This window comes from Sesamum indicum, linkage group LG1, assembly GCF_026168435.1.
Source record: "Sesamum indicum cultivar Baizhima isolate 11 linkage group LG1, ASM2616843v1, whole genome shotgun sequence".
NCBI lineage: Eukaryota > Viridiplantae > Streptophyta > Magnoliopsida > Lamiales > Pedaliaceae > Sesamum > Sesamum indicum.
In genome coordinates this window covers 12,082,999-12,103,172 of record NC_142657.1, presented here as the reverse complement: position 1 = coordinate 12,103,172, position 20,174 = coordinate 12,082,999, and the positions used below count along the sequence as shown (strand labels likewise).

Below are 20,174 nucleotides of genomic sequence, written 5' to 3'. Positions count from 1 at the left end.
TAAGCTTACATTATAAAGTTTTTAGTTTTATTTTTTATTAATTCAGCATAAAATCGAACCAATTGAAATAAGTTTGATTTTTATCGAATTAAAAAATTTAATATGCTATTTAGGTGTACTGAAATTTTGATTAATTAGATTTTCGATTCGATTCAATTTAATTAATCAAAATGAAAACGCTTAACATAAATAAACGATCCAAAGAAATATAATTTAGAATTTTAATATTTTTTTTTGTTTTGACTTTCTATATATTAACTGCAGTTGGATCATGGCTAATTGATAGAGAAGAGATCCAGAAAGCCCAGCAAGAAGGGTCGGAGGCCCATATTTTTCGGCCCATTTACAACTCCGGAATTTTCAAGAAACTTCCCCCGACGTCGGTTGACAATTATGTTGCCTTTTTTCCCTCTGCGCCATGCGTTATGCGCATATGTAAGTAACAAAGCCTTTGCTCTCTACTTCTTGAACGGATTTTACTTCATTCCCGTTTGAGTTCGTATCGATGTACGTTAATGTTTACGTAGAAAAGTTTTGTGAATTATGTGAAAAAATTTATTATTGAGGGATGAATAAGTGTTCTTTCTACACTTCTGTGTTGATCCTGTCGTGTTTCATGTATTCTCGAATTATGATGAGGATAATATGCTTAAGTTTCAGGGTTGAGCTTCTTCTGTGTTTTTGTTTGCAGATTGTGGATTGGAACAAATGGTTTGCTGATAATATTGTTTCAATGCCTAGTGGATTAATCTTGTTTTAAATTCGGTTTGAGTGACGTGGTTTACGAAAATCGAATTTTTTTGTTTGCTGGATCTCTGTTCATCGTAGGTTTGGGATGATTTGGTCATTTTCATTTGTGGTTATTTTAGACTTTTAATTTGATCGTTGTTTTATTATCTTTCTCAATGATTTCGCTTTACATGCTCTGCAGATTCGTGGTTGCTGAAGGAAGAACTGGATTAGAGTTCCCACGCATATGACTGCTGCTTCTCGTGCGTTAGTTAGCAAATTCAGGCCCATCGGTGCTTCAGGAGGAAGATGGGGTAATTCTGATGTTGTTTTTTGGTGATTGATTCTGAGTATAATGAGAATTATGTATAATGAAAATAAGATTTCACAAATTTTGTGGCAGTTGGCACAGTGACTCCCAGGAAAGGAACAAATGATAATGCTGGTGAAGCGAGTGTGGAGAAGGAGAAGGCTGAACCGATTGTTGCTTTCAGCAGGCCACCGACACTTCCCCCGTTTCTCGGAACATTGGTTGCTCTCTCAGTGCTGGAATCATGGACTAAGAGGGATAGCAATGATGATTGACAGGTGACATGAAAGCCTTTCCTTCTAGTGATTGGTAATGGTTCTGTCATGGATGTCAAGAACCTTTGTATATATCCTCTACTTGTAGGAACTGAGAAAATAAAACTTAGAAGTGTAATAGAATGAAGTTAGGAGTTGTTACCTGACTGTGAAGCTATTCACTGCATGTTAAGAATCTTTGCTAGGTAGTAAAATATCTTGAGGGTGATGCTGAGAATACAAGCTGCAAAATTCAGTAGATTAATGTACCACGCTAGGAATGGGCCTATTATGGGCTCTACAGCAATGCTGTATGCCTTTAGCAGTAGCTGAAACACAATGTGTGGACTCTTTAAAAACCCTGCATAAGCAGATAATTTTTTGTCAGTGTGGTTTTTACTAGTTTCAAAGTAAGCTTTAATACATGAGGAGTTTTCACATACACTCTGTAGCCATTGGGAATGCATCAAATAGTGCACTCACGATCTTGAATATAGTCTGATTTTCAAGGAATGAAAAAAAATAATAAGAAATTGGTGGAAAATTAAGCACAACATGTATTAAACTATTTATTAATATAAATGATTAGTCATCCTTAGATGTTGTTCACTCAATTGCTGAATAATAATATGCCTAATACAATAACTATGAGAACATCTGATGTTTCCTCTAGCATGTGAGTCCTCTAGCTAACATTCATGGATCATTGCCCAAGAAGTAAAAGAAGAAATGCTAATTAAGTGGAAAAATTTAATGCCGTAATGAAGAAACAAAATTAGTACCAGTGCTACAATTCCTAGTTTGATTGGCGACTCAATGAGGACTTGAGCTTTCCTGCATGTTGATTGTGGATCATGTTCTTCCTCTGAGATATATAGCTGGCAAAGAAATATCTTAGAAATCCTTTTTTCATGTACCTGATAACTAGTTTATCACCGTGTACTGATAGTGAGTAACTGCTGCATCCTTTGGTGAAGGGGACTTGTATCTTGTTCCAGTCTGCAGTCCGAGATTGAAGTTGTCCTGTAAGTTTGTCACTGTACGTCCTAGTTTTGTGCTAATTTTTCGTGGGTGCGAAAAAGTGTTCTCTTGTAAAGACAGGATTTAAACCATTTAAGAAAGAGGTAGACTGGAGAAGAATACCCAAGTGCCAATTGACTCCAGCTGTATTGTCCTTCCCTTCACATATATGCTCCACATTAAACTGCATATTTTGGCCCATACTGATAGTTAGTTGTTCGAGGAAATGCAAGACCTCCTGTAGCATGCGAGAGAAATTAGTCATTTCTACAAAGTGATGCAATCACAATATCCTAATATTAAAACAGATGAAAACCTTTTTCCCTTGGAATGGTTTAGGGAAAGAGAGATCCTCAAAGAAACAATCTTCTGTTATCAACTTGTCCAGTTGTTTCAAGTTCTTCTCATTGATTGCAGAGTAAAACTGCATAATCGTTTCAGCAGGAGTAAGTGAACTTGCGTTGGTGATAGAGTCACTAGGTACTGCCATGAATAGCTTCAGTGGTTTTATTCTGATGGCCATCTTGGTATATGGCAGTTGGGACGCCATCATAACCTCTGCTTGTCGCAGTTCATGTGATCTGTTCAGAGGAACAGCATGAAGAGAATGCTTTGCTGCCATACTCTGTCCAATAATGGAGCTGCTAAATCTCATAGCAGCAGCGATTGCTGAATGATTTGCAATAGGATTTACTTAGACATGCAGTACTGATGCAATCTATCATATGGTGGTAGAGTATTTTAAGAGAGCAAAATGGTCATGTTGTCCCTTGGAATGTGGGAAAGGTATCATGGTTTCCTGCCCCTTTTGGAGGCTAATTCTGTGCCTTGGTGTGTAACCAAAGAATGATTCTCAACATTCTTGCTAGGTCAAGTTAGACCATCATGAGGCTGTCCAGAATGACTTTTAGCTTTTTTGATGCATGCAGATTGTGCACGCTGCATAGTGATATATTCCTTAGAAATCCTGGGTTGTCAAGAAACTGTTCTATCGTGTGAGAGAAATTGATCAAAGAATATTTTTCCATTCAGCACCAGCCCACGTCCGTCTTACTCATACATATATGCATATATATGGGTGTGATTGTTTGTGTTCAACATATATCCATATTATAAATGTTCAATGTGAATGGAAGTTTCATATCCGTAAATTCATTCAGAAAAAATATCTATACAGGGAATAAGAATTCCTTCACCAAAATTGGTTACCAAACAAAGATGGCTACTAGAAACAAATGTCTCATAGGACAGCCCTGCCATGTCCCCTCAATAAGCTCATTTGTTCCTTGTTGAATTCGAATACTGAGCAGAGGATGCCGAAACGATAGACACCAGTGATTGAAATGCCTTTGCTGCTATCTTCCTCTTGATTTGGCCTCTCTGGGGAATCGGCCTTTGCCCCTTAAAACGTCTTCTGAGTGCAGCTGCAGCTGCCGCATCATTTACCTTACTCCTCATCTTGCAACAGCTTAAAACTTTGATTCTTCTATGTTTTATGGAATTGAACTGATTCTTGCTTTCTTCAAGAGTCTGATAGCATACATATATATACACGCACGCGAGCGTGCAGGAGGATAAGGTGCGTTGAGGCCTGATTTTGCCTGATTTGGGTTGTTGGTAGTGGATGCAGACAAATGAGCAATTTGTTGGCTGAGCCTAGCAGCAAGGTTCCTCCATTAGGCTGGGAAATGGGAAGCATGCCAGCTATATTCATTTGACCAGGAAAGATTCTGCTACAGCAACAGTGTTTCGAGAGTAATTTCTTAGGCTGCTGCTTGTTTTGACTATTTAAGGGCAGAGATGCGAGAGAGACGGCATGGTTTTGATATGACAATCATTGACTAATAAATAATAGTAGCAGAAACAATAACAAACAATCACATAAAGCGAGATAAGCATTTATACAACTCTTATTTACCCAAGATCTTGTCGATCTCAAATAATTCCATTTTTGGGTATGGCTTCTTCACCGTATCCACTAACCAGCACAGAGTGAAAAAGCCTTTATCCATATCAAGTTTGGGATGACAGAAACAGTCAAATGTTACATGTTGGATCATTCAAAATCTGCCCAAGCAAGAATCTTGTTTATAATATAGTACACGCGTGTTGATTTCCATGTTCATGCCGGCCAATGGTGTTGCACAATCTAATCCATAGCTATCAGAGTTGTCTAAGAAATTTCAGGTGACGTGAGATTCTCGGTACAGTTGTAGCTAGTACCTAGCTCGCTGGCATGCCACCCAACCTCCAATCCGATGTCGAATAATCGGGCTTCAAGATTTGCTGCTGCCCAAAGTCAACCTCAACCCCAGCCGCAGAATTTACCCAGGAATACGTCGACCGTCTTTTAGACCCAATTACATCGTATTAAAGCTGCCTACGCCATAAATTTCCACATAATACTCGTCGTATACATACAAATGTATATACAGTAAAACCTCTATAAATTAATACTCTATAAATTAATAAACTCTATAAAATAATAAAATCTTCCGGTCCCGACTTGGGCCTTTGTAAAAAATCATCAAATTCGATAAGATAATAAAATAATATTTTTTTGAAAAATTCCTTTATAAATATTAGGTCCCATTAAAACTCTAAATTAATAATTCATAAATATTACAATTATAAATATTATGGTAATTTACTAAAATGTGAAGTCTGTAATGCTTTACGCATTTGATCATTCATGGATGATTTTTGTGATGTCTTTTAGATGAAAAGACATGGTTGGGTGTTATGAATTATTTTATTATCGTATTGAGATTTATGTAATATATGTTTCATTCATCATGCATGAATATATTTAATTGGGTATAATAGTTATTTAAGTGCAACGAATTAATGTAAACATGTATATTTAAGTTATTCTAATGAATTGATACATGTGTCTATGAATATTTATAGTTAATTGTAAATAATGAATTGATATTAATTAATATATTTAATTAGTTATAAAAAATTAATTGATGCATGAATATAATCAATGAAACATATATGAATTCATTTATTTTCAATACATATGTACTAAATTTGTTGAATTTAAAAAATCTCTCTTTTAATTAATAAAATATTAATTTATCGATAAATTAATATCTCTCTAAATTAATAAAATTTCATGGTCCCAAGGTTATTAATTTATAGAGGTTTTACTGTAGATAGAAGCAGATGAACATGTGCCCGTGCACATGCACATGCACATGCACGCCCACAAATATATACTAGACCACAAATACACACAGAGTGAGGAGGGATTGGATAAGGGAAAGAGGAGTGCTTGTGGGGCGAAATCCACAGAATTATAGAAAATTCTGAGGGCAGAGCATAAGCATGTGCAACACACATGCACGATACAAAATTACAGTATTTCTGTCTATAAAATAAGGTAAAAATTCGAGGGACCAAAAGCTCCCGAGTACGGATTTATAACATCATTGGAGGACCGAAATCTTACCACGATCATATATATAATCCATCTCAGCCAAAACCACACGCACGCACGTACGTCGGCACTGGCCAGTCCAGACAGGCCTAGACATCCATACAACCATTTCATCTGTTAAATCTTCCTCAGAAACCACCTTGTCACAAGTTGGGTTGAATAGAATCTTTGTACAGCCAAGCACTCCCGCTGGCATGCTCCTCAACTCCCCTAAAACGCACATAAACTAATAGTCACTCAGCCACTGGTAATCATACACAGAGTCATCACAGTGTCAGTGTGTGTATGTGTGTTTTATACCTACGTACACAAACACACATATATATAGAGAGAGAGCTTCAGAAGGGTTTAAACAACAGAAGCAGTAGTCACAGCTTTCAATTAGCAGAAACCATACCTATAAGTCGGTCAAGCTTCATAAGATGGATCGTGGGATCAGTAATTTGTCTGCAGCAGCAATCAGAGGCTTTGCAAACTCAAGGCCTTCACCGAGGAGGGGACAGATTAAATCAAGAATAGCATCCGCTGCTGTACACGCCGTTTCTTCCCTGCTTTCAAGAGCTAATTCTTCCCATCACCATCATCACTCCACCGGGAAGAATTAACGTCGTGACTTTAAAGAAGTTGCGATAGAGATTGACCAGAATTTTCCGCACATTTCCAACGCAAATAGTGCAGTTCGATTTATATTCTCATTTTTCTTCGGTAGATAGATGTTTTTCTCTACTGTAGCATCAATACTTGTATAGATAGTTTGTTTATTGGCAGTTCAGATGTTCCATTACTTGTCGTGCGTAGCGGTCGAAGTTGATGTCGGATGCAAATTCTGTATTGACAAGAGGATTTACATAAGATACATATGTTATGAGTGGTTGAATTAATGTGAAGATATGAGAGACAAAAGCTAAAAGGAGCATGTAAGTTTTGTTAAGCTAGTGAAAAGAGCACCAGCCATGCAAGTTTTATTAAGCGCTAAGTACCTTTTTGGTCACATAAAAAAGGCATATTTTTTTATTAGTCCATATTTTACGAAATTTTTTGTTTTGGTTCCATTTTGTTAAAAAAAAGTCTTCAAGTTAGTTTGTCACATTTTTTACTGTTAATTTTTAACGGCAGAAGTGGTCAAACATTAGTCTAATTACGTTGCCTTTAGATATTTAAATATTATAACTGTTTTTTTGGCTTCTTTGTCAGTTTAGTTTTGAACAGTATAATTTATATTTAAATATATATTGTATTTTTTTTTCAAATATACATGAATATGCTATTACTTTGAAATTTCATCATGGAAGCACCTTCAACAATATTTAGACTAACGTTTGACCACTTATGCAGATAAAAATTGACGTTAAATTTGTGGAGGATTAACTTGAAATGCTTTTTTAACAAAATGAAATCAAAATAGAAATTTCATCAAACGTAAAACTAATAAAAAAATGTGCCTTCTTTATACGACCAGAAAGGTAATTTAGCCTTTTGTTAAGTTAGTGACAGAGTAAGTATATCAATCACATGATGTGGGCTGGGCCTCATCACTCTCTGTTGGGCTTGCCCAGATTGGGCCCGTTCTAGACTAGTTCTGGGCTCCTCACAAATATAATGTCCGGCCCAAACATAAAGCCAACCACATATACTGGTCTTAGATTATGGGGCCTGGACATGGGCCCAGTCCAGGCCCAACACCAAATTTTAAATGACCTTCTTTACGCTCCATTGCTTATTGATTGTCCACAAGTTATATATTTGATGGTCAAATCTCTTAAATTACATTTGAATGGATGGTAATTAGGTATATTTTTATTCTCATGCATCTTCACATGCTAATGTATGTAAAAAATTTACTTTCGCACTTACAAAATTAATTTAGTTAGAAAAAAATTATTTTACCTGTTATAATAAATCAAAGTCAACTATGTTAAATATGAATTTTCATTCAACTTTCTTGCTAATATCAGTAACTTTTAAAATTTTACTGATGGGTGAATCTATTTATCGAAAAAAAAAACATCATGAATACTCGATGTAATTCCCCAAACGATAGAAAATATACACAAAACTTCGGAAGAAGACAAGTGTAACAATTTAACCAATTCTATTGGGAATGTCAACGTAATTAATCCTTTGTGAAACATAAATTCACGTTGAGTGAAATATCAAATATAATCTTAAATATGGTAAAAATTTATATTATTAACGTAGTTTAAACGTGAGCTCATCGTCAGCATTGAACAAAACAAAGAACCATATTTTGATAGAGACGCAGTTATGAATTAAAAGTCGCATTCAAGACAAACCCTTTTCCTACAGAAAGAGACAGCGATGGTGAACAAAACAGATACAACCTGACCAACTTGTTAATGACCAACCAACGACTTCAACTGGGACAGTTTCCATTCATAAAACCTCCAATGCTAAAATCGCCTTATACCTTAGCAATGGCATAAAACCAAATATGATCTCGTCGTACCTGAACTAATTATATGACAATTATAATATATTTAGTGTATAAATTGGTATATACTTAAAAAAAAATGATTAATCACATGACCGATGTAATTCGATCAAGTCTGATTTGAGTAAGAAGGATTTTATAAAATATTTCATTTACTCCACTGCACTTATCATTAATAAGTTCCATACCCACAATTAAATAAAACCCCTCGTATTTACTAGCATGTCTTACTCCGTACGCAATGTCGAAGACAATTTCTGATTCCCACTTTGTCTGGAGAATCAAATTCTTGCATCCTCACATGCCAAGATTCCAGCAACCCTAGGAATCTCCTTACGCATGAACATATGGAAAGGAAAAAAATAAAAAATTATCCTAACCGAAGTTTAGGAACACCAAACTGGCCACATTGCGGATGTTATTGCATTTGCCATGTGATTAATGCTCCTCTAAGTTGTACGCCAATGGTTGGCGTAGTAAGTCTAACACACTTACCGCATGATTATTGAATCCAATTCAAGCTAAAATTTCCAAGGTGTACTGTTTTAGTTGCCGGCTATCTATTCTAGTTTCTATGTAACCATACAAGCGGGCATGAAACCGAAATTCCGGGCATCATTTTGTTGCATTTCGAGGATTAACGCTACCCCCCAGTAAATATTTCTTAAGTAAATATACGGAACAATGTCAAATTGATTTATCATAGCCTTGTGTTCATCACTCAACTTGAGAACACAGTACCAAGAAATGCATAGGGACGTGAATCAAACAAATCAAGGAACAAAGCTAGCAACTAGTGAGGGTTAATATATAGCTAACATGCCACTATATTATACTTCACTGACCTCGCCTTCCTCGCATACACCCACATTGATAACCAGGCTTTGCTTCTTTGAGCTTACGACCCGGCAACAGTTTCTCCTTGGAGCCTGCCCCAGAAAAGAGAAAAAGAAATTTAGAAAAAAAAAATCAACGTTGACTAGATATTAAGAAAAATGAAGTATACATTAAAAAGGAGAAAAAACAAAAGGCCAAATCTTATTAGTAGTTGGTCCGTACGAAAGTAAACTGTAAGTAAAGTCATCTGTCGTTCCTATGACAATTCTTGAAAATGAAACTCAGCATCAAGTTGACCTTTACTGGACAATTTACTGTGCATTCTTGTGTTCAAAATCTTATGAGTACCAATAATTGCAGTAAGAATTAGGCATTTGAGTTCCAGAATTTAAGCATGGACAGTTTGAATATAAAATGGAATTACAAATGATGAAGAACTTTGCATACTCTATCCCAAAGATGCGGATCAGGTTTCTTGTAGACCTCCACTCGATCAATGTCAGCTGGATCAACCATCTTCCATTTGCATGCAGGATGAGGATCACGATGTTGTGTGTACTCACTCACTGTTTGGTTCGTGTGAGACTCCATTCTTGCTGTTGACAAATAGAAAATAAAGGGCTTCTGACATGGGTTCCTCATAACCGGCCTCGTGTTGAATGCATAAGCCTTGTAGTCACCTCGTTTATACCAATTCAAGAAAGTTCTCGGTGGCATCTCTATCTCTCGAGGCGACATCACCCCACGAAATATTTGAACAGCAAAGCCCCAAGAAACTGATATAGTCCAACCATTCGTTTTGTGGTAGCAAATGGATTGCTGCATTAGACCAGCCGAATCCAGCCTCATAGGGATTTTCAGCCGTTGTAGAGCTTCTACTTGAGTGACATTCGGGAAAATTGGCTCCACCACATCTAGATGGTGCAAAGACACCAATGGGGTAAGAGGATGTGCCGCTAAAAGCCCAAATAAGTTCCCGTAAACATCATACTGAATTTCCATCCACCAAGAATAATACACTGTTAGAATACAAATTACCCTCTCAAATTATTATCAGTGATTGCACAAAAACAACTGTAATACCTACCAAATTGACTAAATCCCAAACTAATACTATCAAATTAAAGAATTGGCAAATAAATCTTGAGAAGCTGTAATCAAGCCCGCATTATCCGAAAATCTACCACTGTGGGACTCAGAAAAAGGACGTTCCGTGTTGTTTCTACAACCATACTTCCCAAACTACACCATCTAGTTCATGTCTGTAACTCAAAAGGCAAAACTTGTCAATTACTCCTATACTACAACCCCTTGAACAGAGCAAAAGCAGCACTTTTCAAATTCTTTTGACCACATTAACTTCAGCTAAGCTTATCTATCAAAATGAACAGTTCCCAGAACCTCAACACAACCAGGCAAATACAATACTTACTCCACCCTGCTAAAATACTCCACAGATTTCTAGCACCATCTACCAATATATGCAGTCGGCAAAAGCCCCAAAAACGCGGAAAAATCAGAACCCAGAAAAGCAAAAGGCATTCACATCCAAGAATAAGCAAAACGCACAAAGAGAGAGGCAGAACAACTGAAAATTCACCTGGTGAAAGCCGAGTTCTTTAGTGAGTGGAACTCCAAGTTCAGCCATACAAGCCTGAATTCTGTCATCAGAGCCATACAATCCGGGATACCTCTGAATACATCTATCCTGAATTTTTTCAAGAGCCTTGGCCAAAGGATAGCTTATGGCAAAACCCCCACCTCCATAAGCCATCCCATAAGAGAAATATATGTTCTGTAAATGGCTCTCACTCGAGCTCCCAATGTAATAATACTGATTATGATCGTACTTGTTCAGAATCCTCACCAAATTATCCGTTACAAAAACCGTGTCATCGTCCCCCATCACGAACCACCTCACGTTGTCCATCCCTCCTAGCCTCAAAGTCTCAGAAACAATCCGAGAAATCCGGATTGCGGAACGGTGACCCTGTTTGTTCTTATAACGAAAATTTGAAGTATCCCCTGAGATTCTGAGCTCGGGAAGGCTCCCAGTTTCGTTCTTGTAAGTCTTCACACGGCGATCGAGCCAAACAAACCCTCTTATTCTCTCTTCGGGCTTCCACCATAGCTTTATGTACTCCTTTCTCTTTTGCCAGAGCTTGGCAGAAGCAGCAATGCCGAAAACTATATGCTCCAATCCCGTTTTCCTTTCCTCTTGAAATTCTTGCTTCAGACTGCCGAATTGAAGTGTTTTTTGGGGGTTGAGAGGAGATGGGACTTCCCCGTTTTCAAGTTCTTGAAGAGGGAAATGTCGAGAAGGGAAATTGTCAGCGCCGCAAGAGTGGTGAGAAGAGGAAAGCAGCTTCATTGTGTAGACAATATAAGTGGCTGAGACGAAGAGAATCAGCCAAAGCATCAGCTTGGGGAAAGGTTTGCTCTGTGAAGCCGACACGGCAATCGGCGCCCCGGATGGGCTCCTCATCGAATCCCAGATGAATTTTTCAGAATTACTTTCAGCTACTTTCATCATTCTTCACTACTTTACTAAAAATCAAGCAGTCCAACAACCAAAAGAGAATGAAGAAATTACAACACCGCAACAAGAAAACTTGAATTTTTACACCCTATAGAGTGCAAAAATCGACCAAGATTTCTCATGGGTTAGCTGGAATCCTGTTTCTTTTGCATTGGATGGTTGTTTGAGCATTTGCCGAAGAAGAAAAACCACGGATCTGAGTGAAAACATAGAAGTTCTTGGATTTATCGAAGAAAATAAGGTTACGAGTAGAGGAAAATCAATGCAGACGAAAGAGGAAAAAATCTGAGGAAAAGGGAAAGCAGAGAGCATGCACAGGTGCCAGGTTGCAGCTCAGCCCACCCCACCCTCTACGTGTATATCTCGGCACCGAATATGATGTCTTTATGTTACTGCGCGTACATATGTGTGCATATATAAATGAGCTGGGTGTAAATATAGATACGTATTTATGGGTGTAAACATAGATACGTATTTACATCTATGTATAGGAAGTCGGTTGTGGTGAAGATCTAGGGCTAATTATTTAAAAATTATGAAAAGAAAAAGAAAAAAAAAAAGAAATTGCAATAGATTTGAGATATTTAAGGAATTGAGTGGTACCGCATTTTTAATACGCAGTAATTTTCTTATAAAAAAAATTATATATTGTGACTGCGGTGATAAAATTTATAAAAAAATAATTTTTTAAGATCATAATAATTTAATATTCAATGAATACAAGCATCGTGAATTCACATTGTGACTTGGTGTAAATTGCAATTGCAATTCACATTGTGAATTTGGCCCAAGTCACAAATTATATTTTTTTCATAAATTAATTATATTTAATTACTTTTTAAATTATAATTAATTTATAAAATTTTATTAATTTTAAAAATACAATGAAATATATAAATATAATAGTGTATATTTTTCTATACAATTATAAAAAAATACAATGAACCATACTGATAAGTTTGGAACAGTGTTGGAACCCTTCGATTGAAACCCGAGGCCAGATTCAAAATTTAGAAAAAAATACAAGTAATTCTTGTGATACTATAAATGTATAAATTATCATCTTATAAAAAAAATTAGCAATTTACTTTCATTTATTTTTTAAAATACAACAATTAATGAAATAATTTATTTTATTTATTGTTAATTGTCACTGCGGTCAGACATATAACTATTTTTTTTTTAAGAAAATTTGTGGCACTGCGTTTTGAAAACGCGGTGCTGCTCAAGTCCTTAAACATTCTGAATTCACGTCATTTTCTTAATTTTTCTTTTTTTCATAATTTTTAAATAATTTTCCCGATGATCTATGGTGAGATAAGATTCTTGGGTTGCGAAAATGCGTAGTGTACGGGATGAGACACACAAACACAAAAAAACAGCAGCAGTAATTTAGGGCAACCTGTCTATAGAAAACTTATCTAAATCAAATTTAATCAAATCAAATTAATTATATAGTAAATATACTATATATTTTTATGTATTAATTATTTTTTTATAATTATACATCAATTACACGATAAATATAATTAAATTTATAATATAATTTACCCAAATCTAATTAAATTCGATTCGAATTACAATTTGCACCATCATATTACTAACTATTAATGTCCCACAACAACACATGTATTGACTAAAGTCTGCGAGGATTTAGCTGTGTTAGAGTACATTCCCAGAAAATGTTCCATCAACCTTGCATGTTAAAAATCAATTAAACAAAATGGCTGGTGAATTATTTATAAACATATGATTAAATATGAGATGAAAATTAGTTTATAATAATTGCGTTATGTTTGATCCGGGTCAAGATGGTAGCGGCCCCGAAAGCTAAGTATTTGTGATGTGTCAACCTGCAATATGGTACTTGTAGAGATACTCTTCAACTAAACCCTCTTAAGACTTGACATGCAATGTATATATTTATATATACAACAAGTACATGAGATGTCTTTTGTGTGTATATAGTGTATATGTCATTTTATAAATGATACAAAAAGAAAACACTCCCTTCGCACTTATCATCTTAACCTCTCTTTTCTAGCTCTCCTTCCTCTCTATTTTTGTTCTTTTTAAACTAGTTTCAAATTAGAGTAAGGTTCTCTTGAATTTGATATACTAAGTTAATAGTATAACCAAGTTTCTTACACTACATACTCTTTACCTCTAGCAAGGTTTGTTGTAGTGTGTGTCCCGACGTAGAGGAGATCTCGTTGGTCTTTGTGTGAGCACATAATTGGAGGAGATAAGGTTGAAAAAAGTCTTCAAATCAGAAAGGTAATTTTTTTATATTACATTTCCATTACTCTTTGTCACAATAGCCATTTGTTTTATTTCAAACTTATTTTATGCTTGTTTAGTGCCAATTGCCTGATATTAAGATACTAGTTTCCTTTCGTTTTAAAATTTAAATATGCTTATTTTCATGCTTGTATTCCACTCTTGCCAAGTTCCTAGCCATACCGATTCTTTCAATAGTTTCAAAGCATAAACAAAAATGCTTGTTTATTCAAATTATAAAAGGAAGGGAGAGAATAAACAAAAATGCTTGTGCCTAGTGCTTGAGGAAGTGTTCCTCCACCCCTACAACCCAAGTTCAACACCTAGGTGTCGCAGCCGCTGTGGCAATTTTGGTCCCAACAACGCGTGTGTGCGTGGCTGGCCCAGTGCGCTGTTGCCCTGTGACGTTTCTTCCGATCGGGATCGTTCTGGGAACATCACATATTTATGAAAATGTAATTTTTTCACATTTTTTTTTTTGAATCATCAAAATTAATTTTTGTTTATTTTAAAATTTTGGGTTAGATATGATTTTTCCTTACAAAATGACATTTATTAATTTTGTGGAAAATGTTTGCATAGTTTTGATTAAATTATTTTAGAGTATTCGATATTTGAATTTAATCAGGGTTATTTTCGGCAAACCTTAATTGGATTAAAGTGTTTGTTGGAAATAAAAGGTGTTGATATCCTTTATTAAATGCAAATCTTTGTGGAGGAGCAATACATGTTTTTATTGCATAATTATAGCATAAATGATATTAGATATCTCTTGATATATGTGATGTACAATTTTGTAATATGTAATATTATGAAATGTATTTGATTTACTTATGTGATAAACGAACCAAAGGATGATCCCAAAGCCCATTGAACCCATATCATAGGTATTATATTCTGATTGATGATGGTGACAGCCAGCCAAGACGTACATTCTAGCTCGGGTGGATAGAGCGCCTAAAAAAATAAACAATAATGTCAGATATTATGTTGTGGGCTGATATATAATTGTGGGTATGTGTTACCTCTTACATGTGTTGTTATTATATAACGAATATTTATTGATTGATATTATTGTATTATACTTGACTTGCTGCATATGTATGTATATATATATATATATATATATAAACTGATTAGCTATACTTATTGAACAAACAGTTCATTCTTAGCCACATATTTTTAAGATAGGCCATATTGACTAACCATATTCGATTTTGAGCATGTCATTATTCTTATTAGGTGGGTCAACCGTGACATCAGAAGTCGAGAGTTTGGGCTATGTGATAATTAAATACATTAGCTTTTTAACGATTTTGAATTTAAAATTTTATACAACTAGATATTTTGTTATCTCCTTTTTAGTTTGTGTACATGAGTACATCTGTGAAAAGCTTATCATCTCTTATGATAATTATATGTTATATTGATAAAAATATAATTATTTACCGATTAAATAGAAATTTCTTATAAAATAAGTTGTTATAAAGGAACGAGTATAATAATTAATGATAATTAAGTGTAGTAATGTAAGTGGTGCTGCAATTTATTTCTTTGTATCTTTTTATACGCCAGTATTTTTCTACGTATTATAGTTTCTTCCATTAAATTTTTTTATAATTTAATTTTGTTTATAGTTTATTGTTAGGAATTAATATAATATTTCATAATTATTATGACTTTTCTCATCACCAATTCCTATTAACTCATAAAGTAAGTGTTCGTTCTTACTTTATATTTTATTATTTTTAATAATTAAAATTATTTTAAATTTATGTACTTGAATATAGTTTTTTGATGGAAGATAAATTATATAATACAAATAATATATTTAAATAATTTTTTAAATTTTTAGTTTTATTTTTATAAGATTGAATATATGAAAAAGGTGAACTATATATTTAATAGAATATCGTAATTGTTTGAATGTAATCATCATACAAATACAAACAGAGATATATTGTATGTGCAACAAAATATCATTTTCAATTATAATCAAAATAGAGAAAAATTCAAAACTATTACGCCTTACCTATTAAAAATTAAAATTCTATTTTATTTAAAAAAATCTTTACAGTAAAATATATTATAAAAAATAATTATTTAATTTGAAAATATATAAATATACATATAATCGTACATAGCATGAGTTGTCCGCTATGACTAAATAATCCTTATCCATATATGTTTACTTATTTATGTTGATATATAGATAGAGTCCAATATTTATTATGTATCATTTAATAGGAATAATGACACTCATCTTCCCTAAGACTTAGCGTAATTATATATAAATATTATGCGGTTTGAGAAATTACATTTAGCACTATTGAGATTTGCTTCCATCTAACAAATAAGTCCCCTCATTAGTCAAAATTTATTAAATTTGCTGATATTAATAAAAATAAATAAATATTGATATTCACCATCGATTGACTGAGTACTGACTTATTGCAGGTCAAATAACTTTTTTTTTAATTTAAACCGTTATAAGGGTAGTTTAGTCCAAAAACAACCGAAGAAAAAAACGCAAGCAACCACTCTAGAAAAACGTATGAGAGTAATTTGATCATAAAAAAATTTATTCAACCTGCAATAAATCAGGGGTTAATATTGATTTTTACTTTATTTTTTAGTTAATATTAGCAAATTTGGTAAATTTTGATAAATGAAGGGATTTATCTGTTAGATAAAAGTAAATCTCAAGATACTAGATAATTTTTCAAATCATAAAAAATTTACGTATAATTATACCAAACTTTAAGGAAGAAAAGTGTAATTATCCCGATTTAATATGTACGATTAGAGCGTTACCAATTTTACTACCAAAGGGCAACCAACTTTTTTTTTTTTTTTTTCCAGGGCTATCCGGACTGGTATGGGCTAAGGCTGAATTGTGCTTTAATGGGCTTCATTTAAGTTTGGGCCAGACACAATCTTCATGTAATTCAAGGATTCAATAATTTTTCAATTATCGGGCCGTCTTCAAAACTCGTTGAAATATTATCCAACTTAATCATTATGTCTCCTACCAACATTATCAGTCGAGCATTGTCGATCCAATATCTATTCACATAAAGTGACGAATAATATTATCCAATTTAATCGCCATTTCTCCACCAAATTAAGTCGAATTATACGCACACATAAAATAACGGACTATATTTCGATTAGGCTCAAACTAACAGTACAAATTAGCTGCTATAAACTTATAATACATCCACATAAAATGACGAGCTGTAAAATTTAAATTTGAAACGTTATAATGATCAACTAATGATGTGATTTTACATATAGCCCCAATCCGGAGCTATTTAGATGTTCAACTACCAAAAAATACAACATACAACTAATCACGTCCGATGCATTGTGATACAAGAAATTGAATGATGTATAAAAATAAAGCATATGGTATTAATTATTGACAACAGATATGTAAGTACTCTGAGTCCCAACAAATAGTACATGTTGGTGCACTGAGTTAGTTGTATTTAAGTGTCACAATTATTGGAATTTCAAATCAGTTAATTATTATACACTATGATTTTATCATTGTTGTTATTAATTAGTATGTCTTTGTTAGAATTTGTCGTAAAAATTATATTTTTTTTGTTTTGTATATATAGGTCGATAGCATTTTTTATTTTATAACTTATTTTGATATGGTCACAAATAGAAAGCTCAAAATCAAACCCCATTCTGTACTTAATAACCAACTCAAAGGGTACAATAAAGAAAAAAGAGACGAAAGGGGCCTCACAGGCTTCCCCCTAGCAATGGCGGGCATGGCCCAAGAAAACGAAGGCCCAGGAAAGGGACTCATTTATTGGAGGCCCAAAGAGCCCGATTCCACCTTGGTAGACAAATGGGCATACCGTCCAAATGGTCGAATATGATTGAGAGAGGAATATGACGAGAAAGTTTAGAAGGACAGTCCCCTAGCAGAGTAGGACTCTCATCCCATTGAAATCTCCAGATTATGAGAGACTTCAATAGATCTCTCCAACCAAAAAAATAAGGATGCCCAAGATGCTTATCCATTGACAACCGCCTCCTCGGCCCTCTCGAACATTAAACCCCCTCACTACTGGGGGTCTTTGATTATAAAATCAGATTTTAGTCCCCTCAAATAGGAGGACGACTCTCTAAGTATTCAAAAGTAATTTTTTTTTTCGATAAATGTAAATTTCATTAAGTAAATGGTAATACATCAGTACAATACAACATGAAATGCCTAAGCGATCACCATACAATCTGTCATCATACTTCATGATCACTCGTTTTTGTTTATATTATCCTCTTTCAGTATTATTATTTCAAGTACTGATTTGGTCTCGTAGTGCTAACATCGTTTTGCGCATCTTCAAGCTTGCAGGAAACTTTAGCCCACCAAGGAGCTCAAGTCCATCAAATAATTGACCCTTACATTTTGCATGCATCATACAGTATTTACACATTTAGTTTTTTTCTTAACGAATTTAGTCTTGAAAATCTCACATTTAGTAATTTTTTTAATAATCTTAGTCTTGTGTTGACAATTTTATGCTAACAACCTATAATTACAGGACTAAAAATGAGATTACTTCAGTGTGGAGAGGATCAAAATTGTCAACATATAACCAAATTTGTCAAAAAAAAGAACAAATTTGAGATGTTCAAGACTAAATTTAAAAAGAAAAAGAAAAACTAAATATATAAATAGCATAAATTATATGATCAAAACCACTAACAATTAATAATCACAAGATCAAAAATATAATTTTATCAAAATGATAGGTTTTAACACTTTAAGGTGTGATATTTAAATCAGTAAATCCCAATTCCACTTCTTCAATTATTACATTGTTATTATTTCAAACTGCCCTCTTTTCTCTTATTCTCTTCTTCTTCTCTACCCCTTCCAACAATAATTTGTGACCCTATTTTTTCAGTCTCCTTAACAAAATAGGAAAAGAAAATTCGTGCTTGAAAATTTGAGTACCCTATTCCATACGCTACACGCATTTCTAAATAGAGATTTATCCTAACTAAAGTATTTTTTTTTTCCAAACATGGACAAAAATAAAGAAAATATAATTGGGCGGATATCTCAATCAAGTGGAAGAGTTGAAACTTCAAACTCAAAGAACAGAGTCATAGGGTTTCTTTTTTTTTATAAAATAATAATAATAATAAATATTCACCCACCCGATATACGCACACATCGAAGTTCAAACAAGATACCTCCTATAAGAAAGTCTTCACTTCGTTTGGTTTCATTTTGGGTTCATATTCGGGATGTGTCGAAACATGCTCAATATTTGTTTCTTATGTAGAAATATCATATCTTGGTGTTTTTCTCTCTTTAATTAGGCAAAAATATATATATGTCTACACACACACACACACACATACACATATATATATAAAAGATACATGATTTGATAATGAACAGTATTTTTTGTCTCCCAAAACACATCATGAAATACTTTATATATACATATATATCAATATATATAAAAAAAATATGATTCACCATGCACGGTGATTTTTGTCTCCCAAAACACAAGATTAAACATACAACACTTATATATATATTAATATATATAAAAAAATATGATTTGACAATGAACAGTGACTGTTTATTTCAAAACACAACATCTTTTAAACCATTTTAAATAATCTCCAAAAATAAATCCAAATATACCACTATCTCCAACACATACTTTTTTATTTTTATTTTTCTCTCTCTATCTCCATAAAACTCGATTAACCATTTCTACAATGTTTTTCGAGGGCTAAAGTTAGGAGTGATTTTACATTTTTTTTTTTTTTCTAAATCCTATCGGATCTCCTATTTTTAAGTCATATATATACATTATATGTATAAATCTTTTATTAAATAAATAGTGACATAACATTTATATATATATAGTGTGTATAATAAAATAAATTAAAAGATGGAATAGGATTAAAAATATAATAGAAAATTCAAATAAAGAGTGTTTATAAGGTAGGAGAAAGTGCAGGTTTGCTAAAACTGGCCTTTTCTTGACTACCAAAAAGCAAGAGAGCAATTCCTTTGGTAGTGAACAACAAAAAAAGGAAAAGAAAATGATGGACCACATGAATTCATGAATATGAGATTTATGCTTTTTGCAATTTGTAGATGAATGGTCTTTGTCTTCAATTTGAGGGTCTAAGAGAACTTCACTTTATCCTCTTTCATTATATCATTATAAGTCATCAAGGGAAAAAAAAAAATAAAAGGAAAATCTTTCGAGTACCCCAAAATAAAAAAAAAATTATTGAAACCTTCATTTTGTTTT

General features: G+C 33.7%; 2 protein-coding genes, 1 long non-coding RNA gene and 1 other non-coding gene across 8 annotated transcripts; 2 read left to right on the top strand and 2 right to left on the bottom strand.

Annotated features, from left to right (window-relative positions):
• Window positions 1–417: 417 nt before the first annotated feature.
• On the top strand, window positions 418–941 carry LOC105158209 (uncharacterized). Its single transcript, XR_016065244.1, has 3 exons — window positions 418–507; window positions 692–824; window positions 932–941. It is a non-coding gene; the product is annotated as an uncharacterized LOC105158209 (transcript).
• A 103-nt stretch (window positions 942–1,044) lies between these two features.
• On the bottom strand, window positions 1,045–2,852 carry LOC105158227 (Nuclear transport factor 2 (NTF2) family protein). 2 transcript variants are annotated; one of them, XM_088879869.1, is made up of 7 exons: window positions 2,630–2,852; window positions 2,437–2,551; window positions 2,211–2,292; window positions 2,076–2,127; window positions 1,737–1,791; window positions 1,457–1,654; window positions 1,045–1,357 (listed from the first exon to the last, which is right to left on the bottom strand). In XM_088879869.1, exons 1-6 carry the CDS (start codon window positions 2,834–2,836, stop codon window positions 1,473–1,475), a joined length of 693 nt encoding a protein of 230 aa, XP_088735995.1. In that variant the 5' UTR covers window positions 2,837–2,852; the 3' UTR covers window positions 1,045–1,357; window positions 1,457–1,472. The 2 variants fall into 2 exon arrangements, with proteins under 2 accessions (XP_088735995.1, XP_088735994.1); XM_088879868.1 differs by having other exon boundaries at window positions 1,045–1,654.
• Window positions 1,650–3,834, top strand: LOC148789464 (uncharacterized). The gene is made up of 2 exons (XR_016065253.1): window positions 1,650–2,318; window positions 2,731–3,834. It is a non-coding gene; the product is annotated as an uncharacterized LOC148789464 (long non-coding RNA).
• Window positions 3,835–4,175: 341 nt separating this feature from the next.
• Window positions 4,176–11,983, bottom strand: LOC105158188 (uncharacterized). 4 transcript variants are annotated; one of them, XR_016065239.1, is made up of 6 exons: window positions 10,648–11,983; window positions 9,495–10,037; window positions 9,056–9,139; window positions 6,156–6,584; window positions 5,771–5,968; window positions 4,176–4,693 (listed from the first exon to the last, which is right to left on the bottom strand). XR_016065239.1 is itself a non-coding variant. In XM_088879866.1 (3 exons), the coding sequence occupies exons 1-3, from the start codon at window positions 11,578–11,580 to the stop codon at window positions 9,041–9,043; spliced, it is 1,575 nt and encodes a 524-aa protein (XP_088735992.1). In that variant the 5' UTR covers window positions 11,581–11,982; the 3' UTR covers window positions 8,829–9,040. The 4 variants fall into 4 exon arrangements, 1 of the variants encoding a protein (XP_088735992.1); XR_002287726.2 differs by lacking the exon at window positions 4,176–4,693 and having other exon boundaries at window positions 5,594–5,984; XR_002287725.2 differs by lacking the exon at window positions 4,176–4,693 and having other exon boundaries at window positions 5,594–5,968.
• Window positions 11,984–20,174: the final 8,191 nt, after the last annotated feature.